General features: G+C 45.3%; 1 protein-coding gene across 1 annotated transcript in view; it reads left to right on the top strand.

The window, feature by feature from the left end:
* The window catches only part of LOC124612324 (prion-like-(Q/N-rich) domain-bearing protein 25), a 208,805-nt gene that overhangs the window by 100,359 nt on the left and 82,788 nt on the right, over positions 1-25,658 (top strand). Inside the window, exon 2 of the mRNA XM_047140460.1 lies at positions 8,386-8,578. Within this exon, the coding sequence (XP_046996416.1) occupies positions 8,446-8,578 (133 nt within the window). The 5' untranslated portion in view covers positions 8,386-8,445. The remainder of the gene's footprint in view (positions 1-8,385; positions 8,579-25,658) is intronic.

The following is a 25,658-nucleotide window of genomic DNA, read 5'->3' as shown; positions in this document are numbered from 1 at the left end:
ACGAACAATTGTGGCCCGGTGACATGGTGCATTATCATCTAAAAAACTTGCATCGACATTTGGGAACATGGAGTCCACGAATGGCTGCAAGTGTAGCAGAACATAACCATTTCCACTCAATGATCCACGTAAGCATAGCCCACAGGGTTATGGAGCAACGACCAACTTGCACATTGCCTTTTTAACAACTTGGGTCTGAGCCAGACTCGAACCCTACCCTCAGCTCTTACCAACTGAAATCGGGGCTCATCTGATCAGGCCACGGTTTTCCAGTCGTCTAGGGTCTAACCGATATGGTCACAAGCCCAGGAGAGGCGCTGGAGGCGATGTCGTGCTGTTAGCAAAGGCATTCGCGCCGGTCGCCTGCAGCCATAGTCCATTAAGGCCAAATTTTGCCGCACCGTCCAAAAGGATAAGTTCGTCGTACGTCCCAAGTCGATTTATGCGGTTATTTCACTCAGTGTTGCTTTCTGTTAGCCATGACTATTCTATGCAAACGCCGTTGCTCACGATCGTTAAGTGAAGGCCGTGGACCACAGCGATGACCATGGTCAGAGGTAATGTCTAAAATGTGGTATTCTGAGCACACTATTGACTCCGAGGATCTCGGAATACTTAATTCCCTAACGATTTCCGGAATCAAATGTCCCATACGTGTAGCTCCGACTACCATTCCGCATTAAAAGTCTGTCAGCTCTCGTCGTGCGGGCAAATCACTTCGGAAATTATTTCACATAGATCACCTGAGTATAAACGATATTTCTGCCAATGCACTGCCCTTTTACACCTTTAGTAGGCGGTACTACGTCCATTTGTATGTGTGCATATCGTTGTCCCATGACTTTTGTGTCCTCAGAATATTCCGAACGCGTAGGGGGATCTTCGTGATACGTAACATACCATTTACTTGTCTCAATTTTGCTCATTCACTCCCTCCTTTTTTTCTATGGTATATGAAGAATGCTATCAACGTTAAACCATTATCGACAGTATCGAGCGTGTCACTTCTGAGCTTCTTTTTTACCAATTCGTCGCCGTAAAGACGACGGGTTTCTTAAGCACTTTCGTCTCCTAAAGTTTAGACCATTCGTGCGGTGCATGTTTGGACAGTCATCGTTAGAGGATGCCTGCGTAATAAGCTTGCGGCGCGGTTCCAGGGGAGCAAATGTTTTAGCTCTGATGACGGTATCTTCTTACGTCATGGCGCGCGAGATGCTCCGTTGAATGCTACGGACGGCACGCTCGCTCGCCATGAACCAAACAGTGCTGCCCGTGGTGCTAGCGAAACGTTCAGTGTTTACGAAGCTACGACCCTGTTTCTGTCGGCATCGTGGGTTAATCGTGCATGCGTTTTGTATCTAACAGCCGTACTTTTACGATGAGGTGCCAGTAGGTCGTAAAAAAGCATTTTACTTATAAACTGTATAATTTCCTTTAACTCATAGCTTTCGGGATTTACCTAGGTAGCGATAGGAGTAGTGTACAGATTTTCGATTTGTTTTTGTGGTACGTCTACACCGTCTCAATTTCCAGATACGATGCGAAGCCGTTGCATACATAGGGTGAATCGAAATTAGCGCACGTGGACGCCAAAGCAAGATTTCCGCCAAACTAAGAGTACAAAAATGTCTCTGACAATAAAAATGGTTCAAATGGCTCTGAGCACTATGGGACTCAACTGCTGAGGTCATTAGTCCCCTAGAACTTAGAACTAGTTAAACCTAACTAACCTAAGGACATCACACACATCCATGCCCGAGGCAGGATTCGAACCTGCGACCGTAGCGGTCTCGCGGTTCCAGACTGCAGCGCCAGAACCGCGCGGCCACTTCGGCCGGCCTCTGACAATATTTCGCCTCTTTCAGCAGAAAATTCACGTGAAGGGAAGGCGATTTGGCAACACTGTTATCACATGTACAATAAGAATCTACATTCGATAATGTGTCCAGTTAGTGCGGAAGTTAGAGTACTGTGCTAGAGTACTCCGGTTCCAGGTCTGGGTATAATTAATTTTTTCTGATTTTAGAGTCCATCATACTGTATTTAACTTCTTAATAGCTATACAACAATTACAGCGTGTCTTACACAAAACACGAGCAATTAATTAATACTAACAAAGAAAGGAGAATAGAACTGTTTGTATTACCCTGTTTTTAATGACGCATTTTGCCTTGAAGCGATTACTGTGTTGATTCGTGCTTTCCCGGCGGAAGTAAAGTTGCGAGGAGGGGTCCTGAGTAGTGCTCGGTTAGCTCCGTTGGTAGAGCCCTTGCCTCCGCCCGGCAAAGTTCCCGGACTCAAGTCCCAGTTCCGCATACAGTTTGAAACTGTCAGGAAGTTTCATATCTCAGTATCTCAGTCTAACGTTAAAAAAAACTGCAGTTCAAGAGTAAGTCTCTTTTGATGAACACAGTATTATTGCAGTATTGGCAAGCCCACAAAAAATTAAATAAAATTAGACCTAGATCTGGAATAGAACTCTCGGAGTATTCTGACGCAAAACTATACCCACTATACTAAGCAAGTTGCACACCTACAGACTACCGAATGAACATCGTCGTCCTATATGTGGTTACAGTGTTGACAAATTGCCTTTGTTTGACTTCCATTTTGTACTGGAAATGTGCCTGGGACGAAATTTTATTAGAAACACATTTATCCTGTTAGTATGCAAGGAGGCGCTCTGCGAAGTTCGAACCGGCGAAGTTTGAGTGGAGGAGGTCGTTAGAGACGGAGCACAATCCCGGATGAGGGCAGGACGGAGAAGGACATCGGGCATGCATTTCAAAGGAACCATCCCGGCATTTTCCTTAAGCGATTTAGGAAAATCACGGAGCACTCAAATTTGGATGGCTGGATGCGTGTTTGAATGTCGTCCTTCGGCGAGTATGAGTTTTGATTAACCCCGTATGTTTACTGGTAGTACTGGTTTTACATATACATGTCGTACTTAAAGAGAAGACAAACGAGAGGATTCATAAGAAGATACATGAAATGGAGATTCGAAGGAAACGACCAAGAGGAAGACCAAGGGTTAGGTGGCAGAAAGGTGTGGAGGAGAGGCAAAGACTGGATCAGAGGAAACAGGAGTAAATGACGAGGATCGTCTTTCAAACAGTCCCAGACTGAGGCTGGAAACTGTTCATGATGATGATAATTTCCTACTTTTATAATGAAGTGTATGTATTTCGAAGGTTGTATGGGTTGAGACCGAGAACGATTAAAGAAATCATATTCCCAATATTTAGGGGAACTAGTTTTCAAAGATATCAGATTAGAATTCAAGCGCGAAAAACATAACAGAAAGACGACATACTTGGTTTGTTAAAAATAAATTAAGGGTCTCAACGTAGTGGGTTCACAGAAAATACACCGTGAATAGATGTTGGTAGAGTGACAGGAAGCGTGAAATATTGTACAAAATGAGCGTGTAAGAATATTGGAGCGGTTGTCATTCCTGTGCATGCCTCTCTTTCTGGGTGATAAACACATCGATGTTGTGTCATGGACTTGTCAGTAATACGCACATGCAAAAAATTAATCGCCCCCGCGTGACATCGGCTCTGGTCTTGATAAAGGCCTCATTTTGGAGGGGAAGAGAACCCGTAAGTTTCTTCAGGTTTGTCATATTCAGCTGAAGCCGTTGCCGATCAGAACCCGTACAGCTATCTAACTGCGGAATTGTTGACTGCTACGATCGGCCCGCCATTCCAAATAGTCCCAGATATTTTCTGTGGGGCTAAGATCGGATGATTTAATGGGTCAGTCAAGGTGCAACTGCAACTCTGAATGTTCGTCAGACTAGGAACGTATACGTACGCCAGTTGAACACGGCCATTATCTTGGAAGGTGGGAATGTTCAAAGCACACCCATCACGAAGAAGGGGCAGCACTCGCTCAGCGATAATGTTGTAATAAACATTCTGATTGAAGTTCACGCTAGAATGAGTCAGTGGGCTAAACACATGGTACGAAAAACACCACTAAACATCACAGAACCTTCTTCAACCTGAAATATTCTCTCCAGCACATTGTGGTTTAAACGGTCCATGGGCCTTGGCATAATTTGAGTTAAATGCAAAATCACGACTACCCGCTTCCCGTCAGATAACGTCCAGCTTCGGTATTGTTTGGCCCATTGAAACGTGCAGCTTTACGTGTAGCTGTGAGCAGTGGCCTTTTACGAAGTACCTCCAAATGTGCAACGCATGGTCGAAAACTCGTCTCCGGTCATTCAGGCTGATTACGATGACCGTTCATATACCCTAGTCACACGACATTTCCATTATACCGTGTTCGCTGGCTGCGAGTGGTACACCTTGCATTAGTAAACACGTTAGACATTCCGCGAAGATACACCGACGAATAGGGCAACTTCATCTGCTCTGTGGTTAAGGCACGAGTAACAGGAACTGGAAAAACCGGTCGGTGAAAACCGATACCGGTATTTTAGTTCGGAATAACCGGTATTTTTCGGTATTTGTTTAGTCTCGAATGCAACATGTGTTTTTTATTGTTTACTAACAACCGAGTAAAAAATCGAAACATCAATTAGCCATAGCAATAGTGCTAAAATTTTTCTTTCATAAATAAACCTTTCTTAAAAGAGATGTACTTGTTTATACTGAACATTGGCGTTACTTCGAATTAATGTGCTATTACAGAAATGGAGGCGTGGATGTGTGTGATGTCCTTAGGTTAGTTAGGTTTAAGTAGTTCTAAGTCTAGGGGACCGATGACCTCAGATGTTAAGTCCTATAGTGCTCAGAGCCATTTGAACCAGAAATGCAGAAAAGCGATCGGAGCTTTTTTGATAACAATTCCGTCAGGAACGAGCGACATACACAAAGCATAAGAATTGGTACAGCATTGCCAAGACAACATCGTCGCTGCTGTTGTGTGTCGTGCGTTAAGGTACGCGTGTACGTGCAGTGGGCAAGACTCGCCCCCACATGGTCTATAGATTGGTTTCTCGCTGTCATCGCCGGACAGCAGTACTATTGAAGAATGGCACCAACCCTAGCCTGGAAATAGTTTCACGAAGTGATGAAACAACGAAGTACAATGCTTCGTTTGTTTTAAAAGATTGTAGGCTTGTCTGAGATTTCTATGAAATAATAAAAGGGGAAGGAGATTATGGTAACATTAATAAATTAAAAGCTTAGCAACTATTCATTCACAATGCACAACAAAAATAGAAAGCAGCTGACCTTCTTCAAAAATGGCTCTGAGCACTACGGAACATCCCGGCGGGGTCAGGGATTTTCTCTGGCTCGTGATGGCTGGGTGTTGTGTGCTGTCCTTAGGTTAGTTAGGTTTAAGTTCTAGGGGACTTATGACCATAGCAGTTGAGTCCCATAGTGCTCAGAGCCATTTGAACCATTTGAACTACGGAACATCTGAGGTCATCAGTCCCTAGAACTTAGAACTACTTAAACCTAACTAACCTGACATCACACAAATCCATGACCGAGGCAGTATTCGAACCTGCGACCGTAGTGGTCGCGTGGTTCCAGACTGAAGCGCCTAGAACCACTCGGCCACACCGGCCAGCGAGCTGACCTTCTACCGGTGTCTACATAATATACTTTTATCTGCTAGTAGCTCTTGAAAACGGACAAGCAGACTTCTTCCTCAGTTTTCAACCTTTAGCAGTGATTATGTTGAACGAATTATCTCTTTTCCAGAATAGTAGCGAAGGGTGGTCGGACGAAGTGTTCTTTTATTTATCTATTTAATTTTACATACTGATTCTATATATCTTGAAACTGAGAAAGTAAAAATTTTTCAATCTTTGTTCGATATCTACGTTTATTACAGGAAGTACACACATCAAAAAAGTTTTGAATCATCCCTGTTCCCAGAACTTCTGAAGATAGACGTTGACTGTGGATATGGTATCACAGACACAGTCCCTTTGACTGTTCAGAGGTGTCACTAAACCCGCCCAAAGATGTAAACAACCATGGATAAGTAGCGCCTATTAGACAGAGGGGGTCCGACATGCGATCAGTTCCAGGCATTCCGCCAGGAAGGAGGTACACGGCTCGTGTTGTCTGTAGTTCAACCGTGCCTAGGCGGTCAATACCACGGTTCGATCGCATTTGCATTGTTACTTTGTGCCAAGGAGGGCTCTCAACAAGGGAAGTTACCAGGTGTCTCGGAGTGAACCAAAGCGATATTGTTCGGACATGGAGGAGATACAGAGAGACAGGAACAGTCAATGGTATGCCTCGCTCAGGCCGCCAAAGGGCTATTACTGCAGTGGATGACCGATACGTACGGATTACGGCTCGGAGGAACCATGACAGCAACGCCACCGTGTTGAAAAATGCTTTTCGTGCAGCCACAGGACGTCGTGTTACGACTCAAACTGTGCGCAATAGGCTGCATGATGCGCAACTTCACTCCCGATATCCATGGCGAGGTCGATATTTGCAACCACGTCACAATGCAGCGCGGTACAGATGGGCCCAACATCATGCCGAATGGATCGCTCAGGATTGGCATCACATTTCCTTCACCTATGAGTGTCGCATATGCCTTCAACCAGACAATCGTCGGAGAGGTGTTTGGAGGCAACCCGGTCAGTCTGAGCAAATTACAGATTTCCTGCTGTTTTGGGGTGGCATTATGTGGGGCCGACGTCCGCTGCTGGTGGTCATGGAAGGCACCGTCACGGCTGTACGATATGTGAATGCCAACCTCCTACCGATAGTGCAACCATATCGGCAGCATATTGGTGAGGTATTCGTCTTCATCGACGAGAATTCGCGCCCCCATGGTGCACAACTTATGAATGAGTTCCTTCAGGATAACGACATCGCTCGACTAGAGTGGCCAGCATCTTCTCCAGGCATGAAACCTATCGAACATGCCTGGGATAGACTGAAAAGGGCTGTTAATGGACGACGTGACCTACCAACCACTCTGAGGTATTTACGCCGAATCGCCGTTGAGGAGTAGGACAATCTGGACTAACAGTGATTTGATGAACTTGTGGATAGTATGCCGCGACGAATACAGGCCTGTGTAAGTGCAAGATGACGTGCTACTGGGTGTTAGAGGTACCGATGTGTACAGCAAGGTCTCGCTGTATGGTGGTATAACGTGCACTGTCTCGGTTTCATGAGCAACAAAAAGAGCGGAAATGATGCTTATGTCGTGTAAGTAGGCTGTTTAGATTTTTATGTTGGTAACGCCACGTAGCGCTCTGTATGAAAATCACTGACTATGCTGTGTGCAGTCTGTGGCTGATTTGCATTGTTGGAATATTTGCTATTGTACTGTTGGGCAATTGGATGTGAACAGCGCGTAGCGTTGCGCAGTTGGAGGTGAGCCGCCAGCAGTGGTGGATGTGGGGAGAGAGATGGCCGAGTTTTGAGAACGGACGATCTGGACATGTGTCCGTCAGAAAAACGAAATTTGTAAGACTGGATGTCATGAACTGATATATATATTATGACTTTTGAACATTATTAAGGTAAATACATTGATTGTTCTCTATCAAAATCTTTCATTTGCTAACTATGCCTATCAGTAGTTAGTGCCTTCCGTAGTTAGAATCTTTCATTTAGCTGGCAGTATTGGCGCTCGCTGTATTGCAGTAGTTTGAGTAACGAAGATTTTTGTGAGGTAAGTGATTCGTGAAAGGTATAGGTTATTGTTAGTCAGAGCCATTCTCTTGTAGGGATTATTGAAAGTCAGATTGCGTTGCGCTAAAAATATTGTGTGTCAGTTTAGTGATGATCAGAATAAGTAAAGAGAGAAATGTCTGAGTACGTTCAGTTTTGCTCAACTGTTTGAAAATCAAATGACGTAGAAGTTTACTAGCACAGTAATTTATAATGTTTCAAAATGGGACGTTTCAGTTGATCTCTATTCCAATTTTCTGTACAGGTTTCGGAACTCTCGGAACGGAGGTGATGCAAAACTTTTTTGATGTGTGTAATACGGAAAAAAATTGAAAATCGGTTGTTTCAGAAAGCAATTATTTTGAGCGGTTTTAACGGTCAGGTTAAACTGGCGTGGAAAAATGATATATAATTGAAGGGGCAATTTTTTCAGCAAAAACCACCATCCCTAACGTGTGAACATTCGTCAGCTCCTCTCAGCCATTCTGTCGCGTCCCCACGTCGACTCATATTACTGTCGGACCTGTATCACTGTACTGATTACATGCAAGACACACACACACACATACACACCTATCACTGCCATGGCAGGTTTGTGGTGGACGGTCACATAGCCGCCATGGTCCAAAGCGACCAGTGTGCATTTTTCTTTTTTTTAAGAGGGTGACTAATATTTAGTCGGGCGTCACGTCGAACGTGCAAGTGATTGAGTGGCGAACAGAGACAAGAGGCGCGTGTTATCTGCGTGCAGGTGGAGGCGATAAGATAGAGGCGGAGATGCGGGCGCGCGGCCGCCGCGGCTGCTGAAGCCATGCTGCCGCCCCGCGAGCCGGCGGCGCCGCTGCTGACGGACCTGGCGCTGCCTCTGCTGCTGGCGCTGCCTCTCCTGCTGACGGGCGCCGCCAGCGCCGTCCACCACCCCGCGCAGCTCCGCAGGGGACAGAGTGAGTACCGGCGGCCCCGGCTGCCCGCTGCGGCCTAACTGCACCGGCGCTCCTCCGGTACCTCCAACCACTTGCAGTTACTTTACAACCCCACGACACCTTTCGGAATACTATCCGCGTCCGACTGCCTAGATTTAAGTTTTCCGTGATTTCCCTAAATCAGGCAAATGTAAGGATGGTACGCTTGAAAGGGCACGCCCTATTTCCTTCCTCTTCCTTCAAACAATTCGAGTTTGTGCTCCGTCTCTAATGACCTCGATGTCGACTGGACGTTAAACCCAATCTTCTTTCGTTTTTCCTTCTTTAGGAGTATTACACTGCCTGATCAAAAGTATCCGGACACTGCTGTATATTGCGGAACTTATCACTAGATGTCATGAGAGCCCCGCCAGTATAGGTAGAGGCGGTGAATATTGTACTGTTAGTAGAGAAACAGTAACAACTGAATGGGCAGGTGAAAAGAGCTCGCCGGCCGCTGGTGGCTCAGCGGTTCTGGCGCTACAGTCTGGAACCGCGCGACCGCTACGGTCGCAGGTTCGAATCCTACTTCGGGCATGGATGTGTGTGTTGCCCTTAGGTTAGTTAGTTTTAAGTAGTTCTAAGTTCTAGGGGACTTATCACCTCAGCAGTTGAGTCCCATAGTGCTCAGAGCCATTTGAACCATTTGAGAAGAGCTCTGCCACGTGGCATGGGCGTTGTTTGACGCCTGAGCAATAAATAGGTCAGAGGCATTTCAACGCTTCTAAACCTACTCAAGACGACTGTTGATGACATGATTGTGACGTGGAAAAGTGAAGAACAACCACAGCTAAAACAACACCCGGTAATCTCACGTACTAACGCACAGGGACTGTTCAGCAATGCAGGCGGTGGTTGTAAAAAACCGCTAAAATCACTGGAACAAATCACTCGCGATTTCGAAAGCGCTGTCAATAGTCCAGTTAGCACAATGACTGTGCGTACTGGGTTTAGGTGCAATCGTCAAGCACTTCCTCATGAATCACATGTTTCTGTAGTCAAAACAGCTTTTGAGATGGCGTAAAGACCGACGCCACTGGGCAGTGAATGGCTGTAAACGAGTGATTTGCAGTGACGAATGAGGCAGTAAACTATGACGATCTAGACGATGGGTATGGATTTGGTGAATATCTCGATAACGTTACGTGCAATCATGTGTAGTGTCAACAATGAAATGCCGGCCGGTATGGCCGAGCGGTTCTAGGCGCTACAGTCTGGAACCGCTCGACCGCTACGGTCGCAGCTTCCAATCCTGCGTCGGGCATGGATGTGTGTGATGTCCTTCGGTTAGTTAGGTTTAATAGTTCTAAGTTCTAGGGGACTGATGACCTCAGAAGTTGTCCTATAGTGCTCAGAGCCATTTTTTTATCTACATAAAAACAGAGAACAAATACATCTATTTAAGAATCACGATCGCCTTGTGCAGACGTGGATAACCTAAAGGCATGTATCAACAGATCAAATACTGAAAGAGCAGTTGAACGCGTTATGCAGATCTTGGTGTCAGTCGCGTCCTCCTGAAAAGGTAAGGCCTTATCAAAGGGCTTCGGCAATATGATTGCATTTCTAAGTGTCCGATTACTGATGAATTTTTTTAAATCTGATTTTACTATTTTATATTTCTAGTTTTTACCGAGTTTAATGAAGGAGTTGTTGGCATGACATATTCGACGATGCCCTTTGGCTACACTGACTAATGGATTCTTCTAAGAAATACCAAAATAAGCTATTTGCTCTTTCAGTATTTGATCTGTTTATACATGCCTTTAGGTTATCCAAGTCTGCACAACTCGATCGCGATTCTTAAATAGATGTATTTGTTCTCTGTTTTCTATGTAGCTTATCTGAAGATGCCTAAATAAGGCGAAACGCGTCGTTGAAAAATAAAAAACTAAAATTGCAACCAAGACTGTTTTCAACCAATACTAAGTCCCATAGTGCTCAGAGCCATTTGAACCATTTTTTGAACAATGAAATACGGAGGAGGTGGTATTACGATATGATAATTTTTTTCGCGGCTAGGGTGAGCTCCCCTTATTGCTCTTAAGAAAACGCTAAATGCGGAAGGATTTGAATACATTTTACAGCACTGTGCACTGCGTAAAACAAAGCAGCAGTTCGGAAACGATGGCTGTTAATGCCAGTATGACAATACACCCTGTCATAAAGCCTTATCTGTGGGGCAATAACATTGCTGAAGTGGACTTGCCTATCCAGAGCCCCGACCTGAACCCAATGGAACACCTGTGGTTTGAGTTAGAATTTCGACTTCGCTCCGCACCCCAGAATCCAGCATCACTACATTCTCTGGCATCGGCTCCTTCGCAGAGATTCAGGTACTTCATTGAAAGTGTCCCCAGCAGAACTAAAGCTGTCACAAATGTGAAGGGTGGACACATCTCATATTAATGCCCATCAATAGATGTCCGGATACTTTTGATTAGATAGTGTATATTTTCCTCGTTAGCTGAAATAAATTGTTGTCAAAGATCCTGTACGGAGAACTATATTGCTGTGAATATCTCGATAACGTTACGTGCAATCATGTGTAGTGTCAACAATGAAATGCCGGCCGGTATGGCCGAGCGGTTCTAGGCGCTACAGTCTGGAACCGCTCGACTGCTACGTCGCAGCTTCCAATCCTGCGTCGGGCATGGATGTGTGTGATGGTAGGTTGGTTTTCACAGTTTACACATCTTTCATTATTCCACTAACATGTGTGAAAAAAATTTTGACAATTAAATTCATTTAGTACAATTGATGATGGAGTTGTAATAATTATTTTTATTTGTTAGTTATGTTAATTTTCTGATTATAATCAAGAAAATATTACATCCAACTAACTTACTTTCAACATTATGATTTCAGTTAGTATTCACAACTCACTGTTTGGCTTAGTCTAAAATTATCGCTTTAAACGCAAGCCAGCTTGCGAGCGGTTCACTAAATAAGGTTACTAGGTTCCGAATCACAGTTCTTCTGATTAATTTTCCATCGTTACCTCACTGCACTACCTCTCCTCAAGAACTTACTAAAACGTGGTTCTTCAATAAAGGCAGTACTTTGTACACTCCTGGAAATTGAAATAAGAACACCGTGAATTCATTGTCCCAGGAAGGGGAAACTTTATTGACACATTCCTGGGGTCAGATACATCACATGATCACACTGACAGAACCACAGGCACATAGACACAGGCAACAGAGCATGCACAATGTCGGCACTAGTACAGTGTATATCCACCTTTTGCAGCAATGCAGGCTGCTATTCTCCCATGGAGACGATCGTAGAGATGCTGGATGTAGTCCTGTGGAACGGCTTGCCATGCCATTTCCACCTGGCGCCTCAGTTGGACCAGCGTTCGTGCTGGACGTGCAGACCGCGTGAGACGACGCTTCATCCAGTCCCAAACATGCTCAATGGGGGACAGATCCGGAGATCTTGCTGGCCAGGGTAGTTGACTTACACCTTCTAGAGCACGTTGGGTGGCACGGGATACATGCGGACGTGCATTGTCCTGTTGGAACAGCAAGTTCCCTTGCCGGTCTAGGAATGGTAGAACGATGGGTTCGATGACGGTTTGGATGTACCGTGCACTATTCAGTGTCCCCTCGACGATCACCAGTGGTGTACGGGCAGTGTAGGAGATCGCTCCCCACACCATGATGCCGGGTGTTGGCCCTGTGTGCCTCGGTCGTATGCAGTTCTGATTGTGGCGCTCACCTGCATGGCGCCAAACACGCATACGACCATCATTGGCACCAAGGCAGAAGCGACTCTCATCGCTGAAGACGACACGTCTCCATTCGTCCCTCCATTCACGCCTGTCGCGACACCACTGGAGGCGGGCCGCACGATGTTGGGGCGTGAGCGGAAGACGGCCTAACGGTGTGCGGGACCGTAGCCCTGCTTCATGGAGACGGTTGCGAATGGTCCTCGCCGATACCCCAGGAGCAACAGTGTCCCTAATTTGCTGGGAAGTGGCGGTGCGGTCCCCTACGGCACTGCGTAGGATCTACGGTCTTGGCGTGCATCCGTGCGTCGCTGCGGTCCGGTCCCAGGTCGACGGGCACGTGCACCTTCCGCCGACCACTGGCGGCAACATCGATGTACTGTGGAGACCCCACGCCCCACGTGTTGAGCAATTCGGCGGTACGTCCACCCGGCCTCCCGCATGCCCACTATACGCCCTCGCTCAAAGTCCGTCAACTGCACATACGGTTCACGTCCACGCTGTCGCGGCATGCTACCAGTGTTAAAGACTGCGATGGAGCTCCGTATGTCACGGCAAACTGGCTGACACTGACGGCGGCGGTGCACAAATGCTGCGCAGCTAGCGCCATTCGACGGCCAACACCGCGGTTCCTGGTGTGTCCGCTGTGCCGTGCGTGTGATCATTGCTTGTACAGCCCTCTCGCAGTGTCCGGAGCAAGTATGGTGGGTCTGACACACCGGTGTCAATGTGTTCTTTTTTCCATTTCCAGGAGTGTATTTGACCAAAGACTGCAGTTTATTCGCGGAACACTTAGAAAATGCAACAGATCTGCTAAAGAGACTGCTTACACTACGCTTGCCCGCCATCTTCTGGAGTACTGTTGTGCGGTGTGGGATCCGCGTCAGATAGGATTGACGGGAGAAAGCGAAAAAGTTCAAAGATGGGCAGCTCGTTTTGTGTTATAGCGAAACAGGGGAGGGAGTGCCACGGACATGATACGCGATTTGGATTGGCAATCACTAAAACAAAGGCGATTTCCTTTGGGCAGAATCTTTCCATTAGATTTCAATCACGAATTTTCTCCTCTGAGTATGAAAATATTTTTTTGGTTCAAACCTACATAGGGAGGAACGATGATCGTAATAAAATCAGAGCTCCCACGGGAAGATTTCAGGGTTCGTTTATCGCGCTCCCTGTTGGAGAGTGAATCGGTAGAGAAACAGCTTGAAGGTGGTCCGATGAACCCTCTGCCAGGAACTTAATTGTGAAATGCATAGCAGTCATGTAGATATAGGTGTAGATGTGAATCTCTCATTCTGTTGCCAAATTAATATTTATTAGAATGAAATGTTAAGAAAATTACAAATTGACGCTAATATTACGTTTGATTCGTACTCTTCAGGATTTCATCACTTCATTGCAACATTAGTTCAGTGTCAATAGCTGACAATGTAATCAAGCGATGATTAATACGAAACAACAAACACAATCTGCCGGCCGGTCCACGTGAGTGTGTAACATTCGAACATCCTAATACCGCGCGATTTTTGCGGACAGATTATTCATAAAGAAATAGTCGCTATCCACGGGAGAAGTCGCAGCAGAACACACTGGTTAGAAGTATGCGAAGCGCAGTTTCGAATATGGTACGCAGTTCTCGAAAACCGCGTTGTCCAATCACTGAAGACTGCCAGGAAGGAAAATGATGGGTATAAGACAGAGGGAACTATGGACACTGCAATAGCTGATTTTAGTTCCTCACAAGACATTACCCATCTCGTAGAATAAGTAACCGGCGGTTGTCTGACAAAGATGGAGACCTGCTGTTTACCTACTCCCATAGCATAATGTGCAAAGACTGGAAATGGCATTACAGAACGCCAATCAAGGAAAAGGACACGGTATACTATATGGGTTTTTTTACCAGTTTTTCGGGTCTTCGTTACCTTCTCGAGACAGCGCATGCGTGAATGTGAAGGAAACATATTACACTCCTGGAAATTGAAATAAGAACACCGTGAATTCATTGTCCCAGGAAGGGGAAACTTTATTGACACATTCCTGGGGTCAGATACATCACATGATCACACTGACAGAATCACAGGCACATAGACACAGGCAACAGAGCATGCACAATGTCGGCACTAGTACAGTGTATATCCACCTTTCGCAGCAATGCAGGCTGCTATTCTCCCATGGAGACGATCGTAGAGATGCTGGATGTAGTCCTGTGGAACGGCTTGCCATGCCATTTCCACCTGGCGCCTCAGTTGGACCAGCGTTCGTGCTGGACGTGCAGACCGCGTGAGACGACGCTTCATCCAGTCCCAAACATGCTCAATGGGGGACAGATCCGGAGATCTTGCTGGCCAGGGTAGTTGACTTACACCTTCTAGAGCACGTTGGGTGGCACGGGATACATGCGGACGTGCATTGTCCTGTTGGAACAGCAAGTTCCCTTGCCGGTCTAGGAATGGTAGAACGATGGGTTCGATGACGGTTTGGATGTACCGTGCACTATTCAGTGTCCCCTCGACGATCACCAGTGGTGTACGGGCAGTGTAGGAGATCGCTCCCCACACCATGATGCCGGGTGTTGGCCCTGTGTGCCTCGGTCGTATGCAGTCCTGATTGTGGCGCTCACCTGCACGGCGCCAAACACGCATACGTCCATCATTGGCACCAAGGCAGAAGCGACTCTCATCGCTGAAGACGACACGTCTCCATTCGTCCCTCCATTCACGCCTGTCGCGACACCACTGGAGGCGGGCTGCACGATGTTGGGGCGTGAGCGGAAGACGGCCTAACGGTGTGCGGGACCGTAGCCCAGCTTCATGGAGACGGTTGCGAATGGTCCTCGCCGATACCCCAGGAGCAACAGTGTCCCTAATTTGCTGGGAAGTGGCGGTGCGGTCCCCTACGGCACTGCGTAGGATCTACGGTCTTGGCGTGCATCCGTGCGTCGCTGCGGTCCGGTCCCAGGTCGACGGGCACGTGCACCTTCCGCCGACCACTGGCGGCAACATCGATGTACTGTGGAGACCCCACGCCCCACGTGTTGAGCAATTCGGCGGTACGTCCACCCGGCCTCCCGCATGCCCACTATACGCCCTCGCTCAAAGTCCGTCAACTGCACATACGGTTCACGTCCACGCTGTCGCGGCATGCTACCAGTGTTAAAGACTGCGATGGAGCTCCGTATGCCCAGGCAAACTGGCTGACACTGACGGCGGCGGTGCACAAATGCTGCGCAGCTAGCGCCATTCGACGGCCAACACCGCGGTTCCTGGTGTGTCCGCTGTGCCGTGCGTGTGATCATTGCTTGTACAGCCCTCTCGCAGTGTCCGGAGCAAGTATGGTGGGTCTGACACACCGGTGTCAATGTGTTCTTTTTTCCATTTCCAGGAGTGTACGTCCTCTGGGAAAAGAAATATGGCACTACACACATGATTTTCCGATTCTAACTCTGTTCTGGAATCACACAACTATACTGCAAAATCCATTCTTGCATCAAGAACAAATAAGTATTTACAAATCGTACTGAAATGTCCTCTGGAAACAGGTCCTCACCAAATGCGTCCTATCCGTGCGCAACTACGTGCTTCATAACACTGCCAACGAAACAAATGACGCGCTGCAGTATTTCAAGTGGGAGTATTTTGGGCATAGTTTTGACACAGATCGAGGGGCTTTCATTCCTCTTGTGCTCTTAGATACCATCTTTCCCAAAGAAAGTAAATTCATTTGCAGACAGCAAAAGTAATTCTATGCTGATCGATTTCAGTGACACCCTGAACAATATGCTAAATGTCTCTGTGAATAAGAAGATTGTACTGAGATATAAAAGTGCTTTTTGAATCAGTGACGTGGAACAGTCCCTCGTAAGTTACTTGCCTCATTCGTATTCTTGTGTTTTCACTGTGCTGTGCTGAAAGCCTTTTATTTGTAACACCAATAATACTGAATTGGTAAAGTATTGCATAACTGAGCTACAATAGACAGTTTCTATTCACGTAAAGCGTCGTTATCTTGAATTGTAAAACGTATCAGCAGTTTTAAGTAGAAGGAGAAAGCAATAACTAGGGAAGAGGTTCAGCAGCTTGAAAGACGAGTGTAAAAAGACCCTACGGCATCACTTCGCACGTTGGTAGGACACTTCTAGCAGTGAAACATATGTCTGGTTGTGAGCTGCAGTGATTCCATTGACAGCCCCGCGCAAACCATTTGACAACTGAGCCCTTTTAATAACGTCACCAGTATATGATGGCTGTCTTGTAGTCACTAATCATCCTGAAATAATATCACACAGATTCAAAAGCGGAACGGTCATTTTAGCGAACGTACTCACAGACAGTGCGTTTCGATTTTATGTAAATGTCAGAATCACCCTCTATTTTCTGATTTTAAATATTTAAATGAAATTAGGAGGCATTAAGAGGATTTTTGGATGGGTGTTTACTCAAGTCCTAGTCAGCTGAAGAATTTCACATTGGATCGACGAGTGGCTTCATCTTTACTTCTTGACGCTTTAACTAGCAGTCACCTCCGTCGTTACTAAATGTACCTGATAGAGGCTAAATGACTACACTGCAGCAAGAGAAAGGTGCTGTCAGACTGAAACTGCGAGACAGATTGCGAGACATTTCGGTAAGATCCCGGCTAGTGGAAATGAAGGTTCCGTATTCGGCACACAGCTTTAATTGCAAAGAGAATTGATTCCACTGTAGCTCTCATCGGCCCCCTCCCCCCCCCCCCCCCCCAACCCCCTCACCCCTCCCGCTGCTGACAGTACGAAACGGTGCTCAGATCGAAGGAAGACAGGAGAATACTATCTCCAACAGGACAATGCATGGTAAAACACAATGGGGCTTAAAACAACCTTCGAACAGGTGACTCCTATCCTTCAAACTGCAGTTAACGTGATCAGCTAAATTCACGACAAGAGATAGTCGTCCTAATATTTGAGAACCCATTCTAGCATTTACTTGAAGTGTAAAAACAATATCAATCGAGTGCGCCGGTTTCACTCATTTCAAACTCACTGCCGCATTGCTCTGGTTTTTCATTCGACGACAGCAAAAAAATTATCACTAGCTATGTAAACTGAAAGCTTATATCCAAGATAACAGAGCACATCCTTAGATATCACATCTCTGCTCGCTATACAGAGTCTAAGTATTTTCCGGTGACCGAAATGCAAAAAGATATTCGTGTTCAGCTGTAAATTAAATACTGGATCATGAGTTTCTCTCACTGTAATTAGTTAATATCGAGTAGGAGGCGAAGATTTTCGCAACTGCAGGTCTGGTCTAGAAAATAATAATGTCAAACATTATTAGATTTTCTCTCACTCCGGGTAGTTTTGTCACTGTATGAATCGCGTAAGGCGTAAGACGTGTTTTAATTCATGAAATGTCGAAAGTATCGAAACGCGTTTTCCAGCAAATGACACCAGGCAGAGGGGTGAGTAATTCTGCAACATCGTTAGTACTGTTATATCAACCGAGATATTTATGGAAGTTTACTTGTGTAATGAAACTCTTTGATAATGGAGGCAAAATTTGAGAAATAAAAAGGAACTGTCATAGGATTTGCCGATTAAGAAAACGCGTTTACATTGTAAAGTGGTCCAAATTGATCTAAATCTTCGGAAAAATAGAAATACACTGCAATAGTGGGAGTCAGTATAAAGGCAGAGTTTCTACGAAAGTTATAGTACGGTGTCTGAAGCATACATGTCTGGAATTTTATTATGAAAGTAATAGATACGTACGAGACAAACAATCATGACGAAATTAAATAGTTTCTTCCATAACACGAGTAACAAAACGAGGCGTTTGCATTTTCCGGATGGAAATTGAAATAAAGACACTCACTGTTTTGTTGAGCTATTGCATTGTTGCCCAACCTCCGTTCTTCCTAATTACTTCAAAAAATTCTCTTCGGTATTAATTTTGTTTGGGTTAGCAGCTACTGCAGTGAAACTGTCGCCCTCTCTTCTTGTGTCGCTCTTTTCAGATCACATGGGCCTCAAACTGCCCTCCATGGAGATGAACACGCCTTGCAAGCTGCAAGTACTCCCAAAAGGTTTTTCACGGGGTTCAAATCCGGTTACGTGCAGCCCAGGGCAAGACATCCTTATCTTATAGCAGAAACGCACAGGTGCGTTATCTTGTTGAAACATTAGAGTTTCGTCGTCTAGGTCCTCATGCATTCTAATCAATCCTGTCTCTAGCATCTCAGTGTATATGTCAGATTTCATTGTAGTGTTCTGCCATGCAGTCCGTGACTTACCTTTAGTGCAGAAGGCTGCCCAAATCATAACGCTCCCACCTCCAAAATTTCTGCTCATTCTTACTGGCTGCTCTGTTCTCAGAACATGCCATTGACAGTGAAATCCATCAGGCCTACCTAAATTAAACTCCATCTCACTACTGAAGGTCACTTTATTCCCTTATTAAGTCCAAGACATTTGTTTTTCAGGAAACTCTAATCTACCATGTTTGTGTTTTGGTGTTAGAGCAGGTTTCTACAGTTGTTTCTGGAACACAAGATGTTTGTCGTTTGATAAAATTTGTCGTACTCTTCTGGCAGTTACTGGCAACTGTAAATCAGCAACAAGTTGAGAAGAAAGATGGTGTGTGGCCATTGCTTTGCGCAAAAGTAAAAGTTTCGAGGCCTCAGATAATTTAGTACTCTGCCCGTATTTTCGATACTGTCCGTATCATGCACCCAATCTAACGAAGTTATCAATCACTGCACTTGAACGGTTTATCTTCTCGGCGTTTCGACGAGTAGAGAGTTCCATTTCCTTGTACGCACCGACTTTTGCTTTTTCATCCATGATAATGGTGACCGCGTGGTCACTAATGGTGTATACTTCCTCTCCACAGCAAAGGCACGTACGCACACATGAAAACACATAGAGCCAGCTGCCTAAATACCGAGTTCCAACCTCTACCACCTTAATCGTTGGTATCTTGTTATATACTGTACTACTGACATCGAATGCGACACCATCTGAATGCATTTGTCGGTATAAAGGATCTCATACTATTTCTTATAAACTCAGTACAGCTATTCCAACCGACAATTATAATTTTCCTACAAATATCTATGCCTTTATACTGGTTTCTACTATTGTATAGTAAAAGCTGGATGATATACAATATGTACAGAAACCAAGACGAACAATAAGAGAGGGAGACCAAGAGAGAATTTGATTTAAAAAAAATGTAAGGCAGGGATGCAACCTTGATCCTCTACCGTTGAATGTGTGTATCGTAGAAGCAACCAAGGAAATAAAAGAAAGGTTCAGAAGTGGATTTAAAACGTATTGTGGAAGGATATCAATGATTTTTTATTTAGCTACGCTGTTTAGCCTGGATATCCTATTTACTCTGCCTAGCCTGAACAGTTACACTAATCAGCCATCAACAATTACAAAAAAATTATTTTTTGAAAATATGGATGTAAAAATCACTTAAAAATAACAAAACAATATCTCTTAAGTATTAGAAAAATAGGAAAACCTTGATGATTTCTGAGTACAAAGTACATTTTTCTATAAAAAAAATTGCAAACAGGTTTGTACAGTCACAACTTTTTGAGACAGAAACACATAAGTTAATTCCAATATGTCGTTCAATACATGTCATTCAAGAAAATTTGGTTAATTAATCACTAAAATGGTCGATGTGACTTCGCTATAGTTCCGTGTTCAGATTTTAACATTACTAACTAGAACAAATCTTATCAGACTTCTAAGAACTGCCTTAACATTCCATAATAAGAGATCTATAACAGAAATAATTCTCTCTTCTCTTTGTGAAAGTAATAAAGAGTTACTGCAATTGCAGTGTGCGTTGAAGAGCGCACTGAGAACAGAATATCGATCGGGTGTCAATAACGAGGAGTAGCAGAAATGCGATTAGCGTCGAACAACATCAAAATTGAGGACCATGTAGTAGACAAATGTAGTTCTGCTGTCTTGGAAGCAGAATTAAGAGAGAGAATCAAGTAGAGTATAAGGAACAGCCTAGTGCACGGAAAGAGAATATTCTTCGCTAGTGGGATTCTACTGGTACCAAACACAACCTTAATTCGTGGAAGACGTTTCTGAGAATGTACGCTCCTGGAGTGAATTGTGGTCTGTAGGAAAATCGGTCGAAGCGTTTGAGATGGGATGTTACAGAAGAATACTGAAAATGAAAGGACTAACAAGAAATGAAGTTCTCCGCAAAATAGAGGATGATAGGACGTCATGGAATAACTTCCATGATACTAGCTGGAAAAAAAAAAAATGTGGAGGGAAGGCAGAGATTAGAATGTATATGAGATGTAGCTGAGGACTTTGCGTGTAAGTGCCACTCTGACATGAAGAGTGTATCATGGCGAGTAGCATCCAACCTATCGAAAGACTGCAGACGCGGAAAGAAACATCGCTGAGTTCATCACTTTCGCCGAGAAGAGCACAGAGAAAGAATGTTATTGATTGTAACTGAATAGTGCAACGAAGTCGAGGGTGAGCCTTTGTCTAATGAGAAATAGGTACTTCAACGGCCAAAAAGGGGGGCACGCCTCCAATGATTGCATATTGTGATGAAACTGCCCCACGAAAAATATCACGAGGAATACAATTCTGAAAACGCTGCGTCTGAAACTCATGTGCTCGGTCACTCTAGAGAAACAGAGATATACAGCATCAGGCAAACATTTTAATGATGAAAGTATTGTATATTCACATACGCGCATTGTTGTGTACGGTTAGCGGAGGATTCAGTTTAGTTAGTGAGTCACACGCCTGTCGCATAAGCGATAAAACTGTGGCACGCGGCGATAACAGCACGTATATGTTATCAGGGGATAACTCACCGCTTGTTTCCTCATTGGCTGTGGGATGTTATCGTTGGATGAACTCTTGTTACAAAATAGGTCTCGAGATTAGAGACTTTTTTCGAAACCTACTTCATGCTTAAAGTTATTGTGTTATAGCATGCTCCACGTATCACGGTACCAACCTATAACAATCTGAAACTTTTTGCGTTAGAAATAATGCAGATTTGTTTATCGAATCAAATGACGCTTATTTACTTTATTCTCTCCATCCTGACTACAAAAATTGAATAATACTTCTCGCAGAAACGATTATTTGCATCGTAGTGCAAACCTTTGTTTCGGATTCTCCTCCACCTATAGCAGTCGGCTGTTACTTGTATCCGAGTTTTCATTTTTCTCCTGTACTTCTATTATTGTATCGCAGTTCAGGTATGGAGATGCCTTAGCGGACCAATCCTGGCATGAAACATGCGGGCACATGGGTTAAACATAATAAATGGTGGAGGACGTGGCTAGGCCAGCCGAAGTTTGCATCTCAGACGTTCCCATTCAAAACGTATGGCAACACCTGAAGTATCCGTGCGCCAGCGATCACGATCTTCTGCTGCGGCGCACCTGTTACTTGAGCTGATGTTTAGACTCCTTAGATTGTTCTTGAACTGGTCCTTATAGCGGTTCAGAGGAGCACCATGGGGCCTTCTACCAATGTGCTCACTTCACTACACAAAATATGTCCAGGAAGTCTTTTGTTTCTCGTCGGGTGGACATGCCCAATCCATCTGAGTTGGAGGCCAATAATGGTGGCTTCTGTACCTTACATCTTTGCCTTCTCAAGAACAGTAGTGTTTGACATGAAGTCACCCCATTCGATGTTCATATGTCTAAGTTTCTGTTGGTTGAAGCGTTCTGTAGTCTGACAGCGACACTTTACCCGCTGGAGCTGGTTTCCTCAAATCAGAGCACTCAACGACAAGACCGAACCGTTCGCCATTGCCAAATTGCCACAATTAGTTCGCTTCCGATTCCTTGTCCGGCTTTCTTTCTTTATGTGTTTGGATCCCGAATACTGCGTCTGGCTCCTTTCTTTCGTATTTCATCCCACTTGATAACCACACCAAAAACAACACACACACACACACACACACACACACACACACACACACACACACCACACACACACACACACACACACACACACAAACACACAATTACACACACAACGACCCTAACGGAATTCACGGGTTTCTTACATACTGGATCCTTCTGGACAAGACGCGACTCAGCCTCACAAATACGTTGTTATTATCACAGAGATCAGCCCACACAAGATAAGCTTCGCACGACACTGCGTAAAGCTGAATTTTTTTAGGCAACTGGATCACCAGAGTCATAAATGTAGCAGTTTTCCGCAGCTTAGTGGCGTGGCTCACTGGATAGCGTGTTAACCCAACGTATACACTCAAGAGCCAAAGAAACTGATACACCCGCTTAATATGGTGTAGCGCCCCCGCGAGCACGCAGAAGTGCGGTAACACGACGTGGCATGGACTCGACTAATGTATGAAGTAGTGCTGGAGGGAAGTGACACCATGAATCCTGCAGAGCCGTCCATAAATCCGTAACAGTACGAGGGGTGGAGATCTCTTCTGAACAGCACGTTGCAAGGCATCCCAAATAGGCTCAATAGTGTTCATGTCTGGGGAGTTTGATGGCTAGCGGGAGTGGCTGAACTCAGAAGAGTGTTCCTGAAGCCACTCTTTAGCAATTCTGGAAGTGTAGGGTGTCACATGGTCCTGCTGGAATTGCTCAAGTCCATCAGAGTGCATAATGGACATGAATGGATGCAGGTGATCAGACACAATGCTTATGTACGTGTCACCTGTCAGAGTCGGTGTCTCGTATCACTCCAACTGCACACGCCCCACACCATTGCAGAGCTTCCACCAGTTTGAATAGTCCCCTGCTGACTTGGAGGGTCCATGGATTCATGAGGTTGTTTCCGTACACGTACACGTCATTCCGGTCGATATAATTTGAAACGAGACTCATCCTAGCAGGGTACATATTTTAAGTCATCGACAGTCCAACGTCGGTGTTGACGGGGCCAGGCGAGGCGTAAAGCTTTGTGTCGTGCAGTCGTCAAGGGTAAACGAGTGAGCCGCGCGGGTTAGCCACGCGGTCTGGGGCGCCCTTGCCACGGTTGGTGCGGCGCTCCGCAAAGGAGGTTCAAGTCCTCACTCGCGCATGGGCGTGTGTGTGGTCCTTAGCGTTAAGTTAGTGTAAGTTGGATTAAGTAGTGTGTAAGCTTATGGATCGATGACCTCAGCAGTTTGGTCCCATAGGATCTTACCACAATTTTCCAATTTGCACAACTGGGCCTTCGGCTCCGAAGGCCCATATCGATGATGTTTCGTTGAATGGTTCGCACACTGACACTTGTTGATGGCCCAGCATTGAAACCTGCAGCAATTTGCAGAAGGGTTGCACTTCTGTCCCGTTGAACGATTTTCTTCAGTCGTTGTTGGTTCCGTTCTTGCAGGATCTTTTTCCGGTCGCAGCAATGTCAGAGATTTGATGTTTTACCGGATTCCTTATATTGACGGTACACCCGTGAAATGGTCGTATGGGAAAATCCCCACTTCATCGCTACCTCGGAGATGCTGTGTCCCATCACTCGTGGACCGACTATAACACCACATTCAAACTCAATTAAATCTTGATAACCTGCCATTGTAGCAGTAGTAACCGATCTAAAATCTGCGGTTCAATCCCGCGTCCGGCCATCCTGATTTAGGTTTTCCGTGATTTCCCTAAATCGCTCCAAACAAAGGCCAGGCCCAAACAACTCTAAATCTGCGCCAGGCACTTGATATCTTGTGTAGGCGTTGCCCACCGCAGCTCCTTATTATGTCTGTCTACGTGTCTGTGTATTTGAATACGCATGCCTATACCAGTTTCTTTGGTGCTTCAGCGTAAAAGTTCGTAGGTTCGAATTTTGTCAAATGCAGCAATTTTTTTTTTACTCATAAATGCATTCAAAAGAATTTGACTATTATTTTTTCCGTTAACTGATTTGAATACAATAATATTTCTCTAGTACTTTTCAAAACCGTATTGACTTTTTTATTCGCTCTTATTTTTCCTTCTCTCACTCTTTTTTCATTTGGAATCTGCTTCTGTTGATTGGTCACGCGGCAGCTCGTGTAGCTGGTGTGAGGATAGTTTCAGGTAACCAGTGACAGCGGGAACTTACAGTTGCTATTAGCGCTGTAATTGAATTTTTTTCTGTCTTGAGTTTGGTCGTATAGATTAGCTTTAATCGCCGTGCACAAGGCGGTCGTAATTTTTGCTCTGACGTCAATTGTTCATAGCTATTTTCTCAGATACATTCTACATCACGAGGTTGTGGCTTGCTTAGGACCTGAATTTAAGTTCAGTGCTACAAAACGGGTCGTCTGCTGCAGTTCAGTCATTGGAACTTAAAAGTCAGCTGTCGACGGAGCACCTTCTATTTCCGACCGTCGTAGCCGTGGCGGCCTCTTCCAACCCTGCTCTGCGTTACACATTAACAGCATTTGTGTAGTGATCCGCCGTGTCTGTGTGTCGCCTACAACTGAGCAGTAGCCGGCAGCCGTTATGGCAACACTGTAGCGGCAAGTGACAGACGTCTGTCACCTGTCAAGTAATTTTAATCGGGCTATAGTTTCTTAAGATCACGGCAACGAAGGTATACAAAGCAACATCATATTGGTAACCTCACTTTGCTACGTTGCTTCCACAACAAGTTCTTCTTGATTACAGTATTATCAAAGATTTCGATACCCTCTTTAGCAGTGTTAGCTTCTTTGTTTCAAAGAGTCGAGCAGCTTTCTTTAGAGTAAGGAGCGAAGTAATTTTTTATAAGCTCACGAGGCAAAGTATCAGTCACATGCTTAAAAGAGCACAATGGTCGCTTTGGAACTGTTTAGGTGGTCTAGAACTGGTGCCAGGCGGTCGCGTGGCCCTCCACCGCTGAATTAGGCCATGGGAGCGAAGTGGAGTGCGTATGTATCAGAGGGTTGCACGGAAGCAGCGCAGTGGGAATGCACAAATACGTCGGACCTCCTGTGGGAATGTCAGAGAGCTAAAAGGAGGAAATGGACAGCGACTGCGGGTAGTTGGCGCTCGATGGGAGTGTGGATTAGAGAGCCCATATAGGGAGAGAGTGGCCAATCGTCCAGTGGCCGCCATGTTTTTACCACATTGCGCGCGGGACGTGCAATTAGGTAGCGACGCGCGTGATTAGCCGAGCGGTCTAAGGCGCTGCAGTCATGGACTGTGCGACTGGTCGCGGCGGAGGTTCGAGTCCTCCCTCGGGTATGAGTGTGTGTGTTTGTCCTTAGGATAATTTAGGTTAAGCAGTGTGTAAGCTTAGGGACTGATGACCTTAGCAGTTAAGTTCCATAAGATTTCACACACACACACACACACACACACACACAATTAGGTAGAGACACAAGCAGAAAGCGA

Source organism: Schistocerca americana, chromosome 1 (assembly GCF_021461395.2).
Source record: "Schistocerca americana isolate TAMUIC-IGC-003095 chromosome 1, iqSchAmer2.1, whole genome shotgun sequence".
NCBI classification, from domain to species: domain Eukaryota; kingdom Metazoa; phylum Arthropoda; class Insecta; order Orthoptera; family Acrididae; genus Schistocerca; species Schistocerca americana.
The sequence above is the reverse complement of the archived record's forward strand: the minus strand, read 5'-3'. Positions and strand labels throughout refer to the sequence as shown.